This window comes from Brassica napus, chromosome A10 (assembly GCF_020379485.1).
Source record: "Brassica napus cultivar Da-Ae chromosome A10, Da-Ae, whole genome shotgun sequence".
Taxonomy (NCBI): Eukaryota; Viridiplantae; Streptophyta; class Magnoliopsida; order Brassicales; family Brassicaceae; genus Brassica; species Brassica napus.
Genome location: NC_063443.1, coordinates 9,397,479 through 9,423,545, shown reverse-complemented (window position 1 = coordinate 9,423,545; position 26,067 = coordinate 9,397,479). Strand labels below are relative to the sequence as shown.

Here is a 26,067-nt window from a genome sequence, read left to right as displayed (position 1 = left end):
GGTGTTTGTTCTTTTGGCTCTTTACTTTCTCGACAAAGCCAAGTCTACCTCATTTTTACGTCTCTGAGTTCCAAATTTTTTTCACATATATATCTCTTTGTTAATAACTTTGCATAAATTAAGTACGTACGTACTTCGGTTAAAATGTATACTGACATATACTTAGAATAATTAAATAAAGATCCATGTAATAACTTATAGCATCATAAACTTTAACTTCTTACTTTAGCGAACGAAAATTACTACTTACAAACTTATGTTAACTCGGTATCAGTTATTATGCTTTAAAAAAAAATATGTTAACTTAAGTTAGTCATATGTTATAAAGAACATGAGGCAACACTTAATAAGCGAATGGAGGATCACACAGAAGCAAAAAATTGGTGGAGGAGAAAGGTATTATCACATACATAAATTCTGCAATCGCAAATCATTAAGAGACAGTAGATAATCTACGTACGAATTTAGAAATGAGAGGAGAGGAGATATAAACTCGCATGGAGAAGATTACTAACATGAGGTTAAGCTACTATTATCGAACCAAAAATGGAGTGTAACTGAAGAGATACTAACAGAAAAAAGAAAAGGCTTTCAGAAAAGAGAAACTAAACACTTAGAAAAGATCACTAATGTAAAAGGCACCACACAAATAAATTGATACTTTATTTATTTGTGGAGGATGAGAGTATATAACGATTAATTATTAAAAATAAATAAAATTTTACGAGCATCCTTAAATCAATGTACTAAAGTGAAATAAAATCAAAATATCCTCATTTTTCTTTGGATCAAATAATATTTACTAACTTAATTAAAAGTGTTTAGTCTTGAGTTACATAACGCAAGAGCTAAATATGACTTTGCCAGTGACTCCGCTTCAACATTAGACAAACGAGGAATAATCAAAAGAACACAATTGAAATGTTATACTGAAATAGAGGATTATCAAACACGATGCCACTGACTCAGAACGAACATCCTCATATTTTATTATGAATATTTTCTTATATCCCATAAAATTGGTATTACATATACAAAATTGCTTCCAATTATATACTAAAAACGAAATCATGTTTTCAAATTATTGTATTAAAATAATTTTAAATAATTATTATTAAAAACTAATGTAAACATCTAAAATATACACAAAATAAAAAAACCACTCTAAGACAAAACTTAACGAAGTTAAAATGCTCAAGAGCCTTGGAAAATGTTTTATACATATGTTTAATGAAAAACATTAGCAAATTATTTATTTTTTTAAAAAAAATTACCATAATACTTTGATTAAAAAATTGTGAAAATTATTTTTTTCACCAATAAATATTAAGAATACCAACGGATTTCGTATAGGTGAGAGCTTTTCATTTCTCTTCTGCTCTTTGATTTTTATAATTTGTTAATGTTGTATTGCAAATAAAAGTATTACTGATTAATAAAATATTATCCATCTTTTTAGATGTTATGAGGCTGAAGAGAGGCGTGAAGACGGGAAAAAACATCCTATTAATTTCAAAGATACGCATGTATTATAAACCAACATCCAGATATATAAAAATGTAGGTTAAAATTATATTTTTACAAAACAAAATTCTGTAAATTCATTAGATTTTAAGAAAACTATACATTTAGAAACATGCATTAACATTAATGATCTATTTACGTATTTTTCAGTGACAAACCCGCCCGTAGGACGGGCCAAACCCTAGTATAATAAAAAGCAAAATAACATTCAATACCGTAATAATTCAATGCTAATATCACAATATTTATGTACAATAAATATATATCGTATGTTTTTAAAAGTTAAAATCAACACCCTCAAATTCTAGTGGTTTTTAAAACGGACTTCCCTTTAAAGCTAAACTAGATTTCTACCCGCACAACCGTGCGGGTATATATTTTCGCATTTATATATATAGATATTTGTTTTACATAATTATTATATATTTTTAATGTTACTCATATATTTAAATGTTTGTATAATTATGCCAAATATAATAATTTTATACTTTTCATGCTGTAAATTAAAATCATCACATATATATGTTGCTTATTATATATTTATCCTATTGAATTTGAGTTTGATTACTAAACTAAATTTTTTAATGCATGAAACAACATATATGCAAATAATTTTGTATTTAATTTATTATAATCATGATCCGTAATTCAAATCGCTAGATTTTTTTAGTAATTTTTTAATGTTTATTAATTTTATATAATAAATTACTGTATATTAAAAACGTTTAAGATAAGTTAAATTTTTATACATGCATTATATAGTTTACTAATATTAACCCGTTCTACCAATATATTATATTTTTAGCATAAATATTATATATTTATGAAAATAAAATATGTTAACTTATCAATTTAAAATAATTTTATCATATTTTGTTCAATATAACATTTTTATTTTTAAATGATAGATATTATTATAAAATCGATAAAATAGGATATAATTTTATTCTTTTAGTAACATTTCATTACTAATTACAAAATTAGTTGAAAATAATTATATTCAATTTATGAAAATTAAGATCTTATTATAATCTTTTTCAAGAGATTTGTTAGAATTTTAAATGTTTTTAAAAAAATTAAAAGATATAAAAGATATTATGATTAAAGTAGTTAAAAATATTATATATATTACCATTAGTGATAGTTTACAAAAAAAAATTACCATTAGTGATATACATCTAATAGAAAATTTAAATGATGGTCCAAATAAAAATATCATTCATCAAAAAATCATGATTTTCATTTTATTAGAAAACAAATTTGAAAAAATTAAAATAGAAATAAATATTTATTTCTAAAAAAATATTTAAACATTATGAGTAAATTTATTTTTGAAATTAATTAATTTTATTTTATTTAAATTTTCGTTTATAAATCAAAACTATATTCAATTTTAATTTCTAATTATATTTTATGATAATTTAAATTAAACTATCTAATTTTCGAAATTAAATTTAAAAAGATTCTAAGAAGATTTTAAAAAGATTTTGTTACAACATTTTAAATATTTTAATTTGTATTTCAATTAAAAAGATAAAGATATTAAAAGATATAATAATGAACTTATGTAAAATATGATATTTTCTAGGAATTGTCCAAACTAAAAAAAATCACACATGAAAAGAAGTCATGACTTCTGTTTTAATATATTAGATGAGAAAATATATTTAAAAATTATTTTATATTTAATTTATACTAAATTTTGACCCGTATTTCAAAACTGGATTTCTTTTTACCAATATTTTTATGCTTATTCATTTTAGATAATTTATTATTGTATATATAAAAGTATAAGATATGTTAATTTTTAGACATGTATTATACTCCCTCTGTCCGTTTTTAAATGACGTTTTACACTTTTCACTTAAAACAAGATAGCTTATACAATTACTTGACTATCCTCATTCATTAATTGACGTATTCTTACGTAAGTTGAATTTGTTAACTAATAAGAATAATATTAAGGGTAAAAACAGTCATTATCATCACATTTTACCTAGTTTTCTGGAAAACGTCATTTATATTGGAACAAGATATCAATTCCAAAACGTCATTTAAAAACGAACGGAGGGAGTATAGTTTGTTAATTTTAAGCCGTTCTATCATCATATTATATTTAAAATAAATAGTTTATATTTATGAAAATAAAATTTATAAATTTATCAATTGAATATAATTTTATTATATTTATTTTAGTATAATAATTATATTTTAACATGATCATGACTATAAAAGTAGATAAAATAGGATATATTTTATTTATTTTCATTTCTAAACAATAACTTAAAATACATTAAGTTATTTTTTAAATATTTTTACACAGATTTATTAGAATTTTTAAAATATAATAAAATATATAAATATATATTATATTTAAAATGAAAATATATTATGATTAAAGTAGTTACAAAGATTTTATATTATTAACTTTAAAGAAATACATGTTAATTTTTATACATGTATTATATAGTTTGATAATGTTAACCCATCTTACCAACATATTAGATTTTATTTTTGAACATAAATATTTTATAATTAAGAAAATAAAATATATAAATTTAATACAATTTTATTATATTTAGCTCAATATAATAATTTTATTTTAATATGATTGATTATGATTATATAATAAATAAAATATTATAGATTTTTTTTATTTTTCATTTTATATAACTGAATATATTAATGTATAATAATATTTTAAAATAATTTCGAAATTAGTGAAAATATTTAAATATAGTTTCGAAAATGAAGATCTTGTAAAAATCTTTTTAAACAGATTTGTTAGAATTTTAAAATAAATATATTTATATTTTAAATGAAAAGATATTATGATTAAAATATTTTAAAAATTTTATTTATTATTAGTCTGAATTAAAATGTAGTATGAATTTTTATGAATAGGTCCATTAGGTCCTTTTTTTTTAAAATCACACATGAATCAAGGTTGTGACTTCTGTTTTAATATATAAGATTGACTTGCGACCTTCACTGCTGATGGGCTAAATCTTTTGAGGGGCCAAAAAAATTATGTGTCCAGTCCCTCTTTCTATCTTATCTTAAACCCTACGTCACTCTCAACCTGGAGATCGCATGTACTAATCGAGTGTTGGGATGATTCTTTCACGGGCCTAAACTTTTGTGTTTAAAAGCCTACGAAACAACCTAACAACTTGGAAAGGCCTAGATGTTTTCACTATTTTTTTCCGTTACTTTATAATTGTAATTGCCAAGAAAACAATATATAAATTTTATTGATATCACATCGCGCAATGAGTGACTTTATAGTATCAAGTAAGTAATATTTAAAGCATATAAAGTACCATCTCCGATAGTTTCCCTCATTTTTTCTCTCAAAATAAGATTGTGATTTGCTCCAATAATTCTCTTCATTTTCTCCTTCAATTCTTAATATATTCATTTTCAACTTCTTATTTATTGCAAATAACACCTTTATTTTATAAGATTTTAGACTATACTCATCTATTTTTAAATTTTACAATTTAACCAAACTTTTTATAAAAAACAAATATTTATTACATTAATAAAATTACATTACAACATACAAAGTAATAGTAGAATTTTACTTAAACAATACTATTATTATATTTGTCCACTTTGTATTAGTTACGTATCTCAATAGTATTGTTTTTTATTTTATTTTATTTTAATTATATATTATAATTTATAAAATTATATATTATATTTTAATAACTTATTATTGGTAATTATATTTCAAGAAGATTAATCAGTATATACATATTGGATATAAAGTTATTAAACTTATGTTTAGTGTTAAGGGTCTGACTGGTTCAAACGCAGCGGTTGCGGTTGCGGCTGCGGGCGTTTGCGGATGCGGGTGGTTGCGGTTTCTAGCGGTTTTAAGAGATTTGTACGACTGGTTCTGCGGTTAGAAATTGGTGCGTTTGCGGGATACTTATGACTGGTTAACTACCAAATACAGCAGCGGTTAAATAATAAATTAATAATATTTACATTTTATATAATTATAAAAATATCAAAAATTATAATATTATAATAAATATGTAAATTATATTTTCAAAGTTATAGTTTTAAATTTTTAAAATTATAGAAAATATTTTTATTTTAAAATTTTATAATATTAATTAAAATATAATAGATATATTTTAGTATTTTTATAATTCCATTTTAAAAAAATTATTGAATATTTTTATTTTTGTATTTATATGGTTTTTAAAGAAAAAGAAAAAAAAATTATCTTCCCGCAACCGCCCGCAACCGCAAACGCTAGCTGGAACCAGCTTTTGATTTTAAGAGGTTCGGAGCGGTTTGAAGCGATTTGTAGCGGTTTGTATGATTATTTCGAAACGCTGTCAACCGCTACCAACCGCAAAAGCTGCGTTTGCGGGTGGTAGCGGGGAAACCAATCAAGCTCTTAATGTTTTGTTTATGCATAAAATAAAAATTGTCAAAAATAAATGAACATTATGTAAATAAAAAAAGTTTGACATCAAAATGAGGTTGTGAATAGTGTTCCCTCAAATTTGAGGAAATACTATTCATATCCTCATTTTTTTCCCTCAAAATAAAATACCATTAGAAATAGATTTTCCATATTTTTTTATGTTTTTCCTCATTTTGATGCACCATTGATACTTTAAGTAAGTAATATTTAAAGCATATAAATCAATTGTCATTTTCTATTTAGCTGGTCTTACCAAACTTTGCAACAAAACCAAATTTACAAAAGACACTTTGGCCCACTTTAGGTTTCTACTTTCTTGCAAACATCACTCGCAAGTATTAAAAATAAAAGTTGTGGTCGACATCGATTCGTGGGGACCTTTTTTAAGATATGCATGGATAATGGATTGTGGAGAGTGTATTTTTTTTTTTGCTAAAAGGTAAATATCATTAACAAGATAATGAAGGTCTGATTACAAGGAATTGCAATCAAAATATGCAACTAAGCCATTCAGATGAAAAGGGCCGCAAAAAAATAAAAACCCTAAACATCTAATTAAGATCACAAGTTTGATCAAGAGAACAAGACTTTGACCTATCAGTTAAGCATCAAACATCAGCAAAGGTTCCTTACAAGCGCTTCCAGGTACCAATAATGGTGACGAGGAGAAGGCTATGCAGAGTCGGTTTACCTTAGAGGAAATCCAAAGAGTTTCTTTGCCGCGACGACGGAGAGGCAGCTACCACTCCGGTGCAGGCTTAGGAAGACTCCACAGATTCTCTCAGCCGCGACGACAGAGGGCCAGGCAATCCACTCCGGTGCAGGCTGAGGTACGCTCCGTTGAAACCAAAACCAGAAGCCTCTCGGAGAGCTCACACTCGAAAGAGGAGCAGCCGGAGCTTGTAGACGGAGTTGAAGATTGGGAGAAGCCATACGACTTCTCAAAAACAGGCAAAATCCATCAAAAGCAAGTCTCTTCCGGCGTGGTTTTTAGAGACACAATGGGTCTGTCCTCAAGGACCCTGAGCATCAACCATCAAAGCACAACAGAGAGAAACAGAGCAACAACAGATATTACCATGGAAGCTGATACTTGAAGCTAAGAGAAGAGGCTCTCAGCGGAGAACCACCACTCCGCCGCTCTCAGAGGAACAAATCCTGAGGAGAGGCTCTACGCGCCTTGGATCTACGCGACTGACATACCACCAGGAGGCAAGTCGGACGTGATGAGAGGAGAGGCAGTGACGCTTCCAAACTATTCACGATGGCTTGGGCTTAGATCTGACCCAGATCTAACGCTGGCGGTTTGGAGAGGCGGAAAGGCAAGGCCACCATGATTCACGAGACCGTCTCGACCTCGACTAAGTTCCAGGGAAGAGAGGCACTCACCAAACTTCCGATTAGATTTGTAGTGACAAAAATCCAGAACCTAGAGACAAGAAGGAGGAGACAGTGATTCTGAAACGTGGTGGATATGGTTGAGGCAAGCTACAACTAACAAGTGGAGGAGGCCGACAGCCAAGGCTGCCGCCGGCCTCTTCGAACAAGATTCAGGTGAAAAAACTAGGGTTTAGTCGGCGGAGATGGAGAGATCAAAGAGAAAAAGTTACTTCTCTCTCCTCTCTCTTAGTTTTTAAGTTTTGCTTTGCTTTGTTGGGACGGCCCTTTTTAAATCATATTAACTGGAACGATACAAACTACAAACATACGTTTCTTCCTTAATCTATTACGACGTGTTGGTTCTAAGAAGTTCAAGAATTATCATATATTTGATATCAAAACCAGAAACGTTCAACGCTAAAATCTTGAGCTCACATGTAGCATATGAATGTGATAGTGAGCATATGATGCGTATAACGTGATCATAGCTTTGATTTCTATTATGATTTTGTCTTCGAATCGTTCCTTCTTTGATTTTTTTTTTGTTTTGAAATAACTTCTTTGAAATTATATATTGATCTGCGTAGAAACATTACTGATACTCTATTGTCTGATTTAAATAATTACTTTCAGACATTTTTGGTCATTACTGTTTTGGTGTAGTGGATCAATAGCTAAGACGTTAATTCATACTTGCATAATCATGCATAATTGAAATTAGTCCAGTTAGGCATATAAACATTAACTATATATATATAATATCAACTACAACCACATAAGTAATTATTTAATCATCCATTAACTTCTACTAGGTGAAATAAGCATGGGGGTACGTACTAGCCAATTAGTTTAGGGGATAATTGCAAGGAACACAAAATAGTGGGCAATTTGGGGGTTTGCGTTTGGCAATTTTTATTAAAGCAATAAAACAAATTGACGTTATAACAAATAGAGTAAATCATTAAGATAGTGAACAATCCAGATAAATGCTTTTTCGTACTGTATTTCCGACTGCAACATGGCATGTGAATACATATACTAGCTTGGCGAACTTCAATATATGTAAGTAACCCGTCTACTGTGTAAAACCCTTGTCTCCTCCGTGAACATAATCAACAACTAGAGCTTGCGTCCGTCCGGATATTGGTTATTTTAGTTTTATAAATTAATATTTATTTTTCATGATTAGTGTTATATATTTTAGATATGTTGTCATATAATTAATTATCTATAAAAGATTAAGATTGAATCGGGTAATATAGTTATTTTTGGCACAAATATTTCGAATCCGTTTTAGATACATTTGTTATTTTGATATTTTTAGGTTCCTAAACATCAAAACCGAACCATCTAATTCCGGGAGGATCCCACTCGAAACCTACACATAAATTTATAATATCCAAACAGAGTCTAATTTCAAACTCAAAAAATTGATACCCAAAAGAAACAATCCATACCTGAATGGTACCTGAGTGTCCATGTCTAACTGATTCTATAAACAAATTAAAAAAAAAAAACTCTTTCTATGTGTTTAGCTAAATTAAATTAAATAGATTTTTTTATTTAGTAAAATAGTTATATGGTGTGAAAAATTAAGTGACAATATATGTAATATGTTTTATTATTTGATTTAAGTTATTATTTTGTTCACATAAACTATATCTTTGAATTATGTGTTTGGATACGTAATTTTTCACCAATTAAAATTAAGAGAAAATAGTAAAATAAACTAAAACAAATTTTAACCATTTGCAAAACCCGATTATTTTACATTTCGATTTTATAATTGATACAAAGTTAATGTTACTTAACTAATAAATAAAAATCTACAATATTGTTATATTGTAATATAATTAATGATGTCATGTATTGTTAAAGTAATATAATTAATAAAGTAGTTAAGATGAATGAAAATAAGGAAATAAAAGATGTAATAAAGATGTTGAAAATAAGGTTAGTTCTACAAGTGAAATTATTAAAGGACACTATACTTTTTTTATACTGATATCTATGTTTTCAGAAATTCTCATTTATATTGTTATCCAAGTTCCAAACAATACCAAAAGCTACTTCAGTTTTAATAATATAGATGTAAAAGTTCAAAAAAAACAATGTAAAAAGTTCATATTTTATTACTCTAGTTAATATAGACATATACTGCATGTGAGAACCCTAATTAAATTAATAGTTCACACTATGGAAACCCTAATTAAATCACTCTAATCTCAGATCAGTATAAGAACAATAAACTTACCAATATACAGTAAAACCTCTATACATTAATAATGTTGGGATTTTAAAATTTTATTAATTTATAGAGATACTAATTTACAAAAATTCCCTTATTTAAGCTTTTTATTTTAAGATATATTCATTCCGAGATAATAAAAATATTTGATTTTAGCTTATAGATATTAATTGTTATTTTTTGTATTTGACATTTGTATTAATTTTATTATATTATTTGGTGTATATAATATGTATTGCATAAAATTTAAATGTGGTTTTAAATATAATATTACTAAATCTCATCAAAAATATATTAAGTGTTAAGAAAATATAATGGTAATACCGTTGTGAATATAAAATGAAAAATATAATAATAGGTTCTTGCTTATTTAAAAAAAACAAAATTATTAATTTATAAATTTAATGGGACCATATATTTACATAGAATTTTCTAAAAAAATATGATCTTATTATTTTATCGATTTGTGTCAAATTTTAAACTGATACAAGTTACGACTTGCAAAATTTATTAATTTATCAAATATTAATTTATTGAGATTCTATATTTTTATTTAACCACTTCTACTTTTCTTTTCTTTTTTGAAAGGGTCACTTCTGTCTTCTACTATATTAATCTCAGTATTTGCCATAAACCCGTCAATGGTTCTACAACATTCACACAGTCACGTATATCGAGTCACCGACTATGCGACTGTACACAGACGCCGTACGGCTTCAACCATCACCACATGTCCGTAATGATTAAAGGTCTTAAATCCACTGGTAACTGTTTGCAATAAATTAATTGTTAGGCTGAGTTAATTACGTTTTCGAACACGAGCACAACAAGAACAACAAAACAAGGAAAAAAGGAAGAATGTTGGTGACTTTAGGACAAAAGGATCGGGATAGACATGAAGAGACATGAGTGTAAATGAGGACATTCCCTTGTGAATATGTCAGAAGATATATTTAGAATTTTAGATATTACTCTCCACCATCCTCAATGATGCTAAGCATTTAACTTTTTTTTTTCGGTAAAATGTAAAGATTATATTTCCAACTTTTCTGTTTTTGACAGAGATTACATGTGAGAACTAGTAGCAGAGGTAAAATAGTGAAACTAAACACAAGCTATAATACAAAATCTAAGAGCATTCGCAATGGTGAGGTTCACTATGGAATCCTTAGGCTTAGTTTACTATTTTTTTTTGTTAATAGTTAAGGACTCTAATCCAATATGTAAGTCCAATGGCGAATCTCACTTTTGGAATCCTTATTAATAAAAAATTATATTTTTTTTAAAAAGTGAAATTAATTTTTTTTATTTATAACATGATTTAATAGAAATTTTAAAAGTGGTTTCTATAAGTTATTTTTTTTTAATTTTTTTTTCAATGTTCTATAGCAATTCTAATATTTTAATGAGTTCTAAAAGTGGTTTCTATAAGTTATTTTTTTTTCAAGTTTCTACAGCAATTATAATCTTTTAATGAGTTTTAAAAGTGCTTTCTATAAGTTATTTTTTTTTTCAAGTTTCTATAGCAATTCTAATCTTTTAATCAATTTTAAAAGTGGTTTCTATAAGTTAATTTTTTTTAAAAAAAAATTCAAATTTCTATAGCAATTCTAATCTTTTAATGAGTTTTAAAAGTGGTTTCTATAAGTGATCGGAAGACGTTAGTTCCGATGATGATCGGAAAAGAGCTTGCCATGTCACTAAGGATTTGCTCCTTAAAACCTCTTAATTTAGGACTGCTCCTTACCAAACTGAACTTTGTTAATATTATTTTATTCCAATTAGTCTAGGATTATGTGATAAGGACCCTCAAAATATACCGTTGTGGGTGGTCTAGAGCTCGAAAGAGGAAAGCAGGAGCATCCAATTACTGGAGGACAGCTACACATTTAACTTATTGCCTAGACTACACATCTATTTAGTCTAACTAGTATTAATAGTTTTAACAAAGTATTACTAGTAGTCATTACCATCATGTAGATTTATGTCATAATTTGGTTTTTCATTAAAAATGTCATAAATTGGTTTTGTTTACTAGATGTTTCTTTTCCTTTGGTTACCAACTTACTATGAAATAAAATTCATATAAATACGATCATATGTGTTATGTATCTCTTTTTCAGTTTTTTTTTTGTAGTTGGATCTACCTGACCTATTAAAAGTACATGTAATGAGACATGATCCTGAAAACGATAGGATAACTCATAGCTGATTTAACATTTCAGTTGTTTTGGCAATTAAACTATGGTGTGATCGTTCCGGTGTTGTCAATATCGTTCGCCCCAATTTATATTTCTTTATATTCCAAGTTATTTCCAATAAAAGTTAAAAAAAAGTAGTTATTTCCAATAACCTCTCAAGGAAACTACAAGGCTACAACATTTTAACATAAAATTCCACCTCTTTTTAAAAGTATTTGTAGAGACACTTTAGTATAAAAGCTGTTTCACGAATTTTAAAGCTACAAAATTACTCTATTTTCATTTTTTTTCAAGAAATGAAATCATATACTCCCTCCATTTTATAAAGATATACTTTTTAGTATGTTCACATAAATTAAAAAAAAAACACATTAAACTGCCATAATAAATATATCATTTTCTGCAATTTTTAATTTTTAATAATTTTTAACAAATAGTAATTCAATAAAGTCAATTAATATTTTTGAAGTTTACAATTTTTTCATAGAAAAAGATAAAAAATATATCTTTGTGAAACAATTTTTTTTCTCTAAAATGTCTATCTTAATAAAATGGGGGGAGTAGTTGACAATGTCAGATAATAATAAATAACATTAAAATGATAATATTGTATGGCATAGTTTCTATTGTATACATTGTATACATGTTCGAATTTTCTTAATTTCTTATCTTTTGAGATTTTTTTCAAAAATATGATATTCTGATTTTCTGCGAAATTGTAAGAAAATTGTATTGATCATTGATTCTCCATGCATATTGATCATTGATAATTTGATATATTTATTATAAAGAATAATTTTTTCACTTCCAGGAAAAAATTATAATATAGTTAATATTTATAAAAAAATATATAATTATTATAAAGAATAATTTATTATAGTTCTTTAAATATTATAATATAGTTCATATTTATAATTATATAAACTATATTATAGAAATTCAGGGACCTTTGAAACAAACAAATTCAGGGACCTATTCGGTTTTTGGTTTGATTTAGTTTGGTTTAGTTTGGTTTTTGGTTCGGTTCAGTTCGGTTTTTGGTTCGGTTTCAGCTTTCATGTTCTAAAAATACAGGATCCACTAGTTTAATTGATAGGATCCTAACTCAAACCGAACCTTGTTTTTCGGTTTGGTTCGGTTTGGTTCGTTTTGGTTATAGATTGTGCCCATGCCTAGTTTTAGTTTTGCAATTTGAAAATACAATATTTTAGAGGAGAAAATGTTTGAATATGATTTGTAAAGTTTTTTCATATATATCATTTTTTATAAATTAATTAAAATCTCAGTAATAGCATATTAAATTTCATATTTGATTATATAAAACAATTTTAAAATAAAATTTAGATTTTTAAAAATTATATTAGTATCACTGTTTATTTTTTTATACGAATCATGCAGTTATACTATTTATTATACATGTTACCATTTATAATTTATTTTGAACCGCTTATTCTAGATGACCCCAATTGTTATACATCATGCGTTTCTCTTATATAAACCGCAGTTAAACCATAGTGCACTGTTCAATTCGCTTGTCCCGCACCGTTCAATTCATTGTTACCATTCAGAGCCTAAACTGACGATGCTCTAAAGTTACTATTCTGAGCTTAAACTGACGGTGCTCTAAAGGTTTGCATCTAATGTGCAACCATTTTTTAATTAAAACATCATTAGTGTTTAAGAAATGATTCGTGGTCTGGTCAAATTAATAAGGTGACCAATTAATGAAAAAATAATTGTCTGAAACATTAATTTCTCGTTATTGTTATAGGTATAAAGCTTCAGTGCGACATCTTAGTGCTCTTTCATTGCTAGATTAGCGGAAGCCACGTTTATACTTTGTTCATTTAATAATAAAAATAATTTATCTACAAAACTCTATTATTGTGCATATGTGGCATAAATTATTGATATACAATACTAATATTTTATTAATTTACAGAGTTATTAATTCACATAAGATTGTATTTTTTAAGAATTTTAAAATTTAAAGTATATTTTGATGTAAAAAATAAGTAGAACACTTGATTTTACAGTATATGTAGTGATTCAATTGTAAGAATACAAATTTTATGTTGTTTTTATTTTATTATTTGATGTATAAAAAATATTTACCTTAAATTTAAATACATTTTAAGTGTAAAATGACAAAATAACATCAGGCATGTATTTAGAAATGTTAAGAAAATTAAATATAGACTTCACTATGAATAAAAATAAACTATACAATATATATTTTACATTTATATAAACTGATATACATTAATTATTAATTTATGTCTATTTTGAGATTATATATTAACATTTTTTTAAAGAAAAATATTATCTTATTGTCTTGTCGAACTGTAATATATTTTACATTGGTCTAATTCAAAACCGATAAAATTTATTAATTTATCGCATTTATTAATTTCTCGAATATTACTTTATGGAGATTCTACATATGGACTTTGTATTTGAGAGCTAGACACTATTTACTCAGTCATCAAAGTAAATACCAATATGAATGTAATCTTCCAAAGAAAATACTGTGCAATTATATAGACTGAGATTTTTCAAAGATATGGTAGCATAATATTCAATCAAAAACTTAGGGTTGTAAATTTGTGAATATTGACCAAGAACTATACCCTAATCATTTATATTAGTATCATCCTTATGTTTTTAATCTATATTTAAATTGTGTAAGTTATGATAGACAATGCAAATTTTTGTAGATATAATAATATATTAATATTATGTACTTTTATTGTCATTTGTAATAAGTTAACATCTTCTTAATTTAATTGCATGAAATATGAACTTAACATAATTACATAACTAACTTTTGAAAAATTACCCGGATATATTGTTTCTATTATTTTGTCCTAAAGATAAAGATGTTAGGTTTGAGTCCCGGTCTCCGTGGGACAATGTTTTTAAATCCAACCCTGATATCGTACCGGACAACTCTCCGAGTCACTAGAGTACTGGGTCGACCACATGTGAATTGCAAGTTAATAAATTAATTATTATTATTATATATGACTATATTAGTTATTGAAAAATATAAAAGATATTTTACATTTTAAAAGTATATAGACAATTATTTTTTTTTCTTTATTTTATTTTAATTTCACGTACAAAATACCAAAAATAATTTATATAATTTAACAATTTTTGTAATAAATTAAGAGTTGTGACATATAATAAAATATCAAAATTTCATAAGTATTTAAATGTCTAATATGATAATAAAATTAAATTTTAAATCAAAAATAAACCAAACATAAAACATCAATGGTAATAGATTGACCATAACAAAAATAAATTAATATCAAATCACATCAATTGATTTTGATTCTCTTTATCATCGTTTACTTTATTTTCTTCGGATACCTTAGTGTAATCTTTATCAAATTTTAAAGTCAGAAATAAAATAGTTTAATGGATATTATGTATGATAAAACATCAGAAAATTCAGTGAAAATTTTAAAAGTACCTTCAAGATTTTATGGGTCACTTTTCATTTATGGGATACTTTCAACAAGAACATTTTCTAATTCATTATAAGTAATAATAGAACCTTAAAACCTAATTTTAATTTTAAATAAAAATATATTTTACTAACGTAATAAAAAAGTTTAAGAAAAAAATGTAAAAGCTACTTACTGGTTTAACCAGTGATTCAACCAGACTTGGATTTTAAGTTTTAACAGAGTTTTGCGAGTTTTATCAAGTTTTTGGATAATGATTTTTTTTTTAAAACCTAACTGAATTACATTTTGAATTATCGAGTTTACCAGATCGACCGTGGATCCACGGGTTTCAAAACACTGCTGCGGGGTTGGCAATCGGTCCACCGGGAAATATTGCAATAAAGAAAAAATATTTGCAAATTAAAGTTTGTGGAGAAGAGTCGAGAGGGTAGTTGGAGTTGAGAGACTTGAATAGATGTACGTGAGTGCCTTGATTCAAGGGTGTTATCGGCAAGTTCTGATAAAGCAAAACCTTAACAACCATTAATCTTTCCTCCAACGTGTCACGCTCTATAACAAATACTTTTTGACTTTTTGTCATTTGTGGATCTATTTCAAATATTAAATCTCTGTGTCAACGTCTATTCATGCTCACGAAATTAGTATATTTGTATTTCCAGTTTTAGATAATCATGGATCATTACTTTTGGTTTTAATGTTTTAACTTTTAAGGCTTCGAATGGTGCATATCGTCCCGCTCCGCCCCGCAGTTAACAGTAACAAAAATCTCTACATATACTATATATCTATACATTTTTATAACTGTTAAAACCGTACTACAGTTGAACCGCTTGTTCCTCATCGCTCAAACCGCAGTCACCATTCAGAGCCTTAGACTGGGCTTGAGCTTTGAATACAAAATAAAATAAAATAATTAACTACCTTTTGAAAAATAAGACAAAGTAAATGGACATACATATTAAAACATAAAGCTTAAGATTTTGTTTGAGAAAAATCAGGATATTAGTGTTAGAAAACTAAAAGTTAAGTAGAAAAAAAATCCACTACGAAGCTTTTTATGGTTATTACTTATTAAATAATTAAAGGATTAGTGTTTCAAAATAAGTACATTATTTTCTTTTAACAGGTCGCCTTAGTTAATTATTAGGTGTATTTTGTGGTTAGCAGTTAGATGATCAAAATATAAAAGAACAATGAAGAAAATAAAAGATATGAATAATTTTAAATTAAGTTACAAAAATAAAACTTAAAGCAATTTTAATCAAATATATTTTAAATTAAAAATAGAAAACAAAGTAGTAATTTTAATATTTTTTTATAATAACATAAAACAAAACCAGTGATATGATAAAGTTTATGAATTTGGTTAACTTAGACATAAATTTGATTAACGATCTATCTATCAACGGGAAGTCATCTATAGATGAAAATATGTAGTAGATGTTTAGAATAAATATCAGCATTGAAGTAAGCTCTAAGGTAAGTTTTTCATAATACATTATAAATTTAATATAATTAACATATTAATTAAAAATTAAAAGAAAAATTAGACCAACAGAAAATGTCAAGTTATAAATGAGTCTTTTAATTTTATTAACTTAATTAGTAAAAAAATTCCTAAGTATCTATTTGACGAAGAGGCCTCATAGTTAATGATTTTGTAACGTTCCGACAGCTCACAACTAATGGGCCATCCACGCCCGTTCACTTGGCCCGTGGATCTCATTCCATCTGACGGACAGTGCGTTAATTTTTAAAGATCCGAAAGTCTTATTTACTGACCTTACAATTATCACATGATCTTTCCCCGTACTCACACAGTATCACAAATCACTTTCCGATAGGTTATCCATCATTCTACTGCTTCATCTCAAGCACGTTTAACTCTGGAGTTCTAAACGGATGTGCGGCGGAAAAGGTAATCGCACTTTGGTGACATATGTAGCCAAATCAATCCATTTAGTTCTTTTCATATATCATAAGTCGGGATGTTATGGATTTGATATTAAGTTAACTACCATAAGGATTGATTTGTTGAAGATCCAGTTACTTCAGTGTGAAGGGGGATTCCTTTTTTTTTTTGAACAACATAGGGTACATTCTTTTATGACAAGAGCGTTCTGTGTGATGCAGATGACAGCGGCAACGTTATTTTCGCGACCAACGTTCTTACGAATATATAAATATTTAATCAAGTCATTAATATAATTCAAATTGGACCATCTTTTGTCTGAACAACCAAAAAAAAAAAAAAACGGAAAAAATTTGAAATTAGTTTGTTGGTCGAAGAAGAAGAAGAGAGGATTTATTTCATTGCTCTTTCCAATAGAAAAAGCAGCAAAAGTTGCAGAGAAAAAAATCATCATTTTCTCAGAAGAGGAAGAAGAAGAGAATATTAGGGTTTACCTCAGGAAACGATTCGTGTGCTCCGCTTTTCAAATCATTTTCTCTTCATCCTTCGTGCAAGGGACCAGGTTTTTGTTGATCTCCCGTTTAGTCAAAATCTGTTTTATTTTATTTTTATATTTTATTTCCAAATCTCTTACCAGAAATGGAGGAGCCCTCGAGATTTTGAATTTCTCTTGAGAGATTCTGCGCTGAATATCTGAAATGTTGTTTGTTTATTATTAAATAGGCTGTGTTTGTTTCCCCAAACGACGTTCCTCGTTCACTGCACCTGTTTGTGAAATTTAGGGTTTATGAAGCGTGCTTGTCGATTAAAAGACTCCAAATGATGTTATCTGCGTCGCTAGCGAAAAGCTCGCTAGAGGAGATGCTCGAGTCTCTCCGGCAGAAAGATGAGTGCCAACAGCAGCCTCGAGACATCCCTCCGGCGCTTCCTTCTCGCCCTACCTCCAGGGCTCGTCTTCCCTCCGCTCGCCGCTCGCTTCCGGCCAACTTTAGTGTTTCTAGTGTCATTGAAGATCAGAATCAGAACGGGAGTGTTGCTTCTTCTAGGCAGCCTGAAGCGGAAGGGAAGAGGCGGAAAGAGAAGGATTTAAGAGTTAAGAGGAAGAGTTTCGGAAGCAAGAAGATGAGGAGGACTGGTCCTAGCTCTGAGTCTCCTTACGCTGCAGAGAAGGAGGAGGATGAAGAGGAAGTTGTGAAGGTAACTGCTAAGGTTAGTCCGGTGGAGGAGCAGAAACCTGAGTGGAACGATAATGTTGACTATTTCATTAAAAAGGTAAATTGATTTTTGAATTTTATCTCCAAGGGAGTGTTCATCTCAGAGTCAGAGGTTAGGGATGAGAGATCAGGAATGAGTCTTTAGTGTAACTTGAGCAGTGAGATTTAGGTGTCCTAGTTGTGATTACTTTTCTACCTAAGAAATGAGATCTAGAACTTTGTTTCGTTTTGTGTTCCAGAAACTTCGAGTTTGGTGCCGGGTTGCAAATGGGCAGTGGCAGCTGGGGAAGATACAGTCTACTGCTGCTGATACGTCTCTTGTTATGTTGTCCACTGCAAATGTAAGTTTATTTGTTACCTTGTTGCACTTTCCATATGAAACTGAAAAGTTTCTGCCTTCTGACTATCCAAATCTTGTGGTTTTTGTTGCTACCAAAGGTTGTGGAAGTGTCTACTGAAGATCTCTTTCCTGCAAACCCAGATATTCTGGAAGGTGTTGAAAACCTTATACAGCTTAGCTATTTAAATGAACCTTCTGTTCTTTTTAACCTTCGTGTCAGATACTCGCAAGACGTTATTTATGTGAGTTGTTTACTACTGCAAATAATTCTTTTACTCTTTTGATTTCTTGTGATTTTTCATAGCTAACTTGGCGTTTTTTTTCCTTTCCCGTAGAGCAAAGCAGGACCAGTGTTGATTGCGGTCAATCCGTTCAAGAACGTTGACATATACGGAGATGATTTCATCTCAGCTTATCAGAAGAAGGATGTGGATGCTCCTCATGTATATGCTGTGGCAGGTGCAGCTTATGATGAGATGATGAGAGGTGAGGGGACACATTTATAATCACGCTTTTTTTTTGTATTTACATGACTTCAGTAATCCTAATCGGTCTTCCACTGAGCAATCTGGCACTTACATTTTGAACCTTTCTACATGCAGAAGAGAAGAACCAGTCTATAATTATAAGGTACGCGTAGCTTTGTATATTTCTGGATTATTTTGTATACGTGAGGTGTTTTTTTCTGGTATTTACATCAAAAATGTTTATGCAGTGGAGAAAGTGGTGCTGGGAAAACTGAGACTGCGAAATTTGCAATGCAGTATTTGGCAGCTCTTGGTGGAGGCAGCTGTGGAGTAGAGTATGAAATCCTCAAGACAACTTGCATTCTCGAAGCCTTTGGAAATTCTAAAACATCAAGAAATGCTAACTCTAGCAGATTTGTGAGTTGTAGTTTTCTCCATTCCGTATTTTGTCAAGTTATTATCATGTTAATAGAGAAGTTGAACATTAGATCTTAACTGGCGCAGGGTAAACTCATAGAAATTCATTTTAGTGCAATGGGAAAGATATGTGGAGCCAAACTTGAAACTTGTGAGTATAATCTAAGCATACATACATTGTTTATCATATTGTATGTATTGGGAGCTCACTTGTTTCTTTTGTCTTCTTCTCCATGTTTTGCATAACTACTCTTTGGTAAATGCGCACAGTTCTGCTAGAGAAGGTAACTTTTGTTTCCATTGAGAATCCTTTTTCATCTGGCTTTCACTACTCAGCCATCGGTCACTAACTGGTAGTAGTATCCTTTGACCAGTCAAGAGTGGTTCAGCTGTGCAATGGCGAAAGATCCTACCACATATTTTATGAGTTTTGTGCAGGTGCTTCGCCTGTTCTCAAAGGTAACATAACTGAAATCTCCGAAATTTAACACTCTTTATCGTTCTTTAGAAATGCCTTGCTGAAATAGAAATACAGACAGACTTCAAATATTTGCATACTTTGTCTTGTGGCTAAACTATTGTTACAATGATTTTTTTTTTGTAGAGAGGTTGAAGCTTAAAACAGCAAGTGAGTATACTTACCTAAACCAGAGTGATTGCTTGACCATCGACCGTGTTGATGATGCTCAGAAATTTCGCAAGCTACTTGTAATCTTTCTGTTTTTTTTTCCCCTGCTTGCTTCTGATTCCATGGTTAAGATGCCAAAGTTTTATTATGGTTTTTCTCTTCTTTTGTAGGAAGCTTTTGACATTGTTCAAATCCCTAAAGAACATCAGGAGCGTGTATTTGCATTGCTTGCGGCGGTGTTGTGGCTAGGGAATGTATCTTTCCGAGTTACTGACAACGAAAATCATGTGGAGGTGGTCGCAGATGAAGGTAGAATCTCTTATCTTAATTCATCAAAAACAGTGACTTGGTGATGCTTTCTTGACACTTGGCTGCTATTTCTTACAGCTGTCACCAATGCCGCTATGTTAATGGGGTGCAACTCAGAAGAGCTTATGGTGGTTTTGTCTACCCGTAAACTTCAAGCTGGTACAGATTGTATTTCAAAAAAACTGACGTTGCGGCAGGTACCGTCTAATAGTCATAAGCTTGATTCTTATATACATGTACATCGATCATAAGGTACTGTATAAATTTCTGGACTGTTTTTACCTGCAGGCAACGAACATGAGGGATGGAATAGCAAAATTTATTTATGCAAGCCTTTTCGACTGGCTTGTTGAGCAAATAAACATTGCATTAGAAGTCGGTAAATCACTCACAGGGAGATCTATAAGCATCCTTGATATATATGGGTTTGAATCATTTAAGGTTAGTAGTACCCATACATTGTTTTAGATTTCTTATTACTATCGTTCTCTTTGAACTCCTGACTCCTGAGACGATGATTTGTTTCTCTTTGGTTTCAGAATAATAGCTTTGAACAATTCTGTATAAACTATGCAAATGAAAGGTTGCAGCAACACTTCAACCGGCATTTATTTAAACTTGAACAAGAGGTGATTTGTTTTGGTCTAAAATGATATGATAGTGTGTGCTTTCTGCTATACTGTTCCATTCAATATTGTTCTTCTCTGTTCAGGAATATGAAGAGGATGGAATTGATTGGACCAAGGTCGAATTTGTAGACAATCAAGAGTGCTTAGATCTAATTGAAAAGGTAATCAGTGTCCACTTTTGTTTTATTTGCTTCAAGAAGGAAAGAGATATGTTACTAGTTTGCTCTATGTTATAAGGACGTTTTCTGCATGTTTTAAAAAAGTAATCTCTTGCATATGTCTTGCCTGTGCAGAAACCCATTGGTTTATTGACCCTACTAGACGAGGAATCAAATTTTCCGAAAGCAACTGATTTGACCTTTGCAAACAAGCTCAAGCAACATTTGAAGACCAACTCTTGCTTCAAAGGAGAGAGAGGTCGAGCCTTCAGAGTTAATCATTATGCTGGAGAGGTCAGTTGATCCCCTTAGATCAAAAACCAGTCTCTACATCCTGATTGTGTACAGCTTTTCTTGTACTTATGGGGGTTGTTCTTTGAATTTTTTTTTTTTGTTTGCAGGTTCTCTACGATACAAATGGTTTTTTGGAAAAGAACAGGGATCCGTTGCCTGCTGATCTTATCAATCTTTTATCATCATGCGACTGCCAGTTGCTGAAATTGTTTTCTACTAAAATGCGTGGCAAATCTCAGAAGCCGCTTATGTTATCAGACTCCACAAATCAAACTGTCGGGACTAAGTTCAAGGTAAAGAGGCTTGAATGATGCAGTTTTGCAATCTTTCTCAACTCACGTTGCATCCTCATATGGTTATTTATCTCTTTACAGGGTCAACTTTTCAAGTTGATGAACAAGTTGGAAAACACAACCCCTCACTTCATTAGATGCATAAAGCCAAATTCGAAGCAGCTTCCCAGAGTTTATGAAGAGGATCTTGTCCTACAACAGCTTAGATGTTGTGGCGTGTTGGAGGTTGTTAGAATATCAAGATCTGGATATCCAACACGTTTGACACATCAAGAGTTTGCAGGAAGATATGGCTTCTTATTGTCAGACAAAAAGGTTTCTCAGGATCCTTTGAGCGTATCAATCGCTGTTCTGAAACAGTACGATGTTCATCCTGAGATGTATCAAGTTGGGTATACAAAACTGTACCTACGAACTGGGCAAGTGAGTAACTCTTTACGCAGAGATTTAGAGGCTGTTTCCTGATTTTACACAATTCTTATGCGCTTCAAATTCAATTTTTTCACAGATTGGTGTCTTTGAAGATAGGAGAAAGAAAGTTCTTCAAGGCATAGTGGGCTTACAAAAGCATCTCCGTGGTCGCCTGTCTCGTGAATACTTCCAAAATATGAGAAACGGAGCATTGGTACTTCAGTCATATGTACGAGGTGAAAATGGTAGAAGAATGTTTGATACTAAAGCAAAGATCCATGCGGTGTCTGTTTCTGAAGCTAGTGCAGGAGAGTTGACTGCAGTCATAAACTTGCAATCTGGTATCTTATTTGCTGAACTAAAAATTTAGGTTATCCAATGTGGAATATATGGATCTTAATGCTCATCATTCTTTTATCTCTCTTGCAGCGGTCCGTGGATGGTTGTCTCGGAAAAGATTCAACAGTATGCAAAGACAGAAAGAACTTGTCGATGTGACGACTAAATCAAAGAGGAAAGGAGGCAGGAGGGTTTCAGAAGACAAGGTACTTACTATCAAAAGAAAAATTGTACACTTCTGAATCAAACACTATAACACTCTCTCGTTTGTGATGTAGGATTTGCCGGTAGAGCGGTTCCAAGTTCAACAATCAGCTATGTCTGATCTCCAGAAGCGGGTTTTGAAATCTGAAGAAGCTTTAGTGCAGAAGGAAGAAGAAAACACAGCATTGAGAGATCAGTTGAGACAATTTGAGGAGAGATGGTCAGAGTATGAAATAAAGATGAAGTCGATGGAGGACACTTGGCAAAAACAAATGTCATCGTTGCAGGTTAGTTCCTCAGGACCTCATCCTTGACTGATTCAAGACACAAACATAAAATAAAGATTAAGAAATGTTTCCTTTTTCTCTCAGATGAGTCTTGCTGCTGCTCGAAAGAGTCTAGCTACAGAAAACAATACAGGTCAAGCAGGAGGAAGACAAGACGCATCGATGTCACCTTTCGGCTATGACTCGGAGGACACAATGTCTACTGGAACTCCCGGAGTGAGAACTCCCACAACTAAGTTCAGCAACGGGAACACTCCAGAACTCAGAATCAGGGAACTCAACGGAAGTTTGAACGCGGTTAATCATCTAGCAAGAGAGTTTGATCAAAGGAGACTCAATTTCGACGAAGATGCTAGAGCTATTGTGGAGGTGAAAGGTGGACCGCAGGCAACTCCAAACGGGCAGCAACATCCAGAAGATGAGTTCAAGAGATTGAAGCTAAGATTTGAGACATGGAAGAAAGATTACAAAGCTAGATTAAGAGAGACTAAAGCAAGACTCCATAGTGATAAAGGTCGTCATCGGAAATGGTGGGGCAAAAGAGGCTAAGGGGTTTTCCACCACTCGCTTAGGGTTTGTTTGTTGTATTAGTAAAACACAATCACCAGATCATTGTAGATTCAGCTGAGATACATGTATTTGTTTTGGAACTCTTTTTTTTTCTGTGCATAGCAAATAGAGTGTTGTAATTTGCAGAGGAACAAGAAAGGTTATGTTCATATCATTTCAAAGCATTACATTAAGACTTAAAAGAAATCAAGCACCAGGTACAAACTTTGTTGCAAAAGCCCAAGCATTGTTAGCAACAGGGTTATCAAGATGGTCAAGGAGATTCTCTAAAGGACCCTTTCCTGTAACAATGGCTTGAACAAAGAAGCCAAACATTGAGAACATAGCCAACCTTCCATTCTTGATTTCCTTCACCTTAAGCTCGGCGAAAGTAACCGGGTCATCCGCGAGACCCAGCGGGTCAAAGTATTGCCCGCCCGGGTACAAGTCATTGCCTTCACCAACACCATCAAGACCGTTGATGCGGAAACCTTCAACTAATCCCATTAGGATAACTTGGAAGCCAAGGACGGCTAAAATGCTTTGGGCGTGGACTAGGTTTGGGTTGCCCAAGTAGTCCAAACCGCCTTCAGAGAAGATTTGTGAACCGGCTTTGAACCAGACCGGCTCTTTGAAGTCCACACGGACCCATTTCTGAAGAACTTCAGGGGTTATGCAACCTAATGCTCCCAACATTGCCCATCTCCCATGGATCACCTGTAACATGGCGATTAGTGATTAGTGTTTACCCAATTGAGTGAGTGAGAGTTAAGAGTCTAACCTCAAGAGCTCTGTTCTTGGCAAAGGCTTCAGGGTCTGCGGATAAACCGGCGGTGTCCCAACCATAGTCGCCGGGAAACTCTCCGGTGAGGTAAGACGGGGTTTGGACGGAAAACGGTCCTAGGTACTTAACTCTGTCTGGTCCGTACCAAAGATCATTTCCCTTCACATGTCAAGTTTAAAAAATAAAAGAAAATCAGACACCAACTTAACAGCATAATAGATTAAACTCTTAAACTTAAACAAGAGATTGATGACAAAAAGAAACAAACCATAGTGTACTTGGGAGATCCGAGAGAGACAGCATCACGAAGAGGGTTGAAGGTGGAGCCTTTAGTCTGTCCAAGAAATGGTGTTGGGGTCAAAACACTGCTTGAGCTCATGAATGTTGAAGCCATTGAGTCTCTCTAGGATTTTGAACGTTTGTTTTCTCTCTGTGGTGTTGTTCTTCTTCTTTGCTGTTTGGTGGAGAATTGATCTAAGGGAGTTTGAGTTTTAAAGTGAGTGTTTTGTGGATGAGAAGACACGGGAGAATCAGATATGGGATATTGATAGAGTTAGATGTTGGGATTAGCCAATCAGGAAACAGTTTTGGATTTGAAGAATCTCTAACTCAATCTCTTTTTTTATCCATATTTTGTTTTTTTGTCTTTTCCCCTTAAATTTTTAACCTTTTTACGAAAAAAAAAGTAACTGCGTCTTCCCCTTGTCTTTGGATTATACATTTAGTTTGACAAGCATATTATTCAACTTATTAAATTATACTCGCTCAAATGTCCGCTAGTTCTTCAGACATTTCAGACTTGCATAAAGCAAAATAAATCAAGCCTTTGTTAGCTCCAAAAGTTTGGCAATTTTTATTTTATTTTTTTGAACTAAAAAGCTTGGCAGTTAATGATGCAAGATAGACTATATAGAGTGATTGTATATAAATTCAGAGTAATATACCTGAAAGATTAAACCGCATCTTTTGTCTTTTGGCCATTGAATATTCTTATATAACAAATACAGTATATGAGTTTGCGGCCATGGATGTGCATGCAATCAAACAAGTATTAGAAGTGTATCAGTATCACTCCACACACTCAGTTCTTGGAAACAAAAGTAACAGTTGCAGATAGGGGTGGAAGCGAAGTGGATATCCGGGTTCTTAGAGGTATTCATGATCCGATTGTTTCGTTCAAATAATCAATTATCCGATTCGATCTGTAGCCACTCAAATATTGGTATTCCGGATCTTCGGTGTCTCGAATACCTAGATATTGGCTACACATACATTCATTTCTTAAGTAATTATATTGGCTAAAATTATATATATATATATATATATATATGTTGAACTGGTTCCCTTAAATGTTGTTGATTATATAACTTTCTTTTCTGAACAACACATAGTTATCTTATAATCTAAAATTGCATAACACATATTCATATATTTTAAAATATTAAAAATTCAAATATATTTAAATTTGGAATAATTAATTTTGATTTATAATATACACATATTCATATATTTTACAATATATTTTAATTTTAAAATCTAAACTGTTAAAAACA

The 26,067-nt window shown here is 30.7% G+C and overlaps 2 protein-coding genes across 2 annotated transcripts; one reads left to right on the top strand and one right to left on the bottom strand.

The window, feature by feature from the left end:
* Positions 1-17,495: 17,495 nt before the first annotated feature.
* LOC111201417 (myosin-2) lies at positions 17,496-24,072 on the top strand. Its single transcript, XM_048742808.1, has 23 exons — positions 17,496-17,753; positions 17,915-18,463; positions 18,645-18,746; positions 18,844-18,987; positions 19,081-19,231; positions 19,348-19,375; positions 19,461-19,629; positions 19,717-19,780; positions 19,900-19,913; positions 20,004-20,088; positions 20,234-20,337; positions 20,428-20,566; positions 20,645-20,763; positions 20,855-21,007; positions 21,106-21,195; positions 21,279-21,356; positions 21,489-21,647; positions 21,755-21,940; positions 22,022-22,363; positions 22,449-22,692; positions 22,781-22,896; positions 22,969-23,181; positions 23,266-24,072. Exons 2-23 carry the CDS (start codon positions 18,011-18,013, stop codon positions 23,728-23,730), a joined length of 3,618 nt encoding a protein of 1,205 aa, XP_048598765.1. The 5' UTR covers positions 17,496-17,753; positions 17,915-18,010; the 3' UTR covers positions 23,731-24,072.
* On the bottom strand, positions 23,880-25,042 carry LOC111198551 (chlorophyll a-b binding protein 3, chloroplastic). Its single transcript, XM_022693253.2, has 3 exons — positions 24,783-25,042; positions 24,512-24,673; positions 23,880-24,447 (listed from the first exon to the last, which is right to left on the bottom strand). Exons 1-3 carry the CDS (start codon positions 24,906-24,908, stop codon positions 23,938-23,940), a joined length of 798 nt encoding a protein of 265 aa, XP_022548974.1. The 5' UTR covers positions 24,909-25,042; the 3' UTR covers positions 23,880-23,937.
* Positions 25,043-26,067: the final 1,025 nt, after the last annotated feature.

Excerpts from the sequence above, each read along its gene's own strand:
- LOC111201417 (XM_048742808.1), top strand. The coding sequence starts at position 18,011 with ATGATGTTATCTGCGTCGCTAGCGAAAAGCTCGCTAGAGGAGATGCTC. Across the intron at positions 18,464-18,644 it reads TTGACTATTTCATTAAAAAG|AAACTTCGAGTTTGGTGCCG; the intron begins GTAAATTGATTT and ends TTTGTGTTCCAG. Across the intron at positions 20,338-20,427 it reads AGAAATTTCGCAAGCTACTT|GAAGCTTTTGACATTGTTCA; the intron begins GTAATCTTTCTG and ends CTTCTTTTGTAG.
- LOC111198551 (XM_022693253.2), bottom strand. The coding sequence starts at position 24,908 with ATGGCTTCAACATTCATGAGCTCAAGCAGTGTTTTGACCCCAACACCA. Across the intron at positions 24,674-24,782 it reads GATCTCCCAAGTACACTATG|GGAAATGATCTTTGGTACGG; the intron begins GTTTGTTTCTTT and ends TGACATGTGAAG. Across the intron at positions 24,448-24,511 it reads CCAAGAACAGAGCTCTTGAG|GTGATCCATGGGAGATGGGC; the intron begins GTTAGACTCTTA and ends GCCATGTTACAG.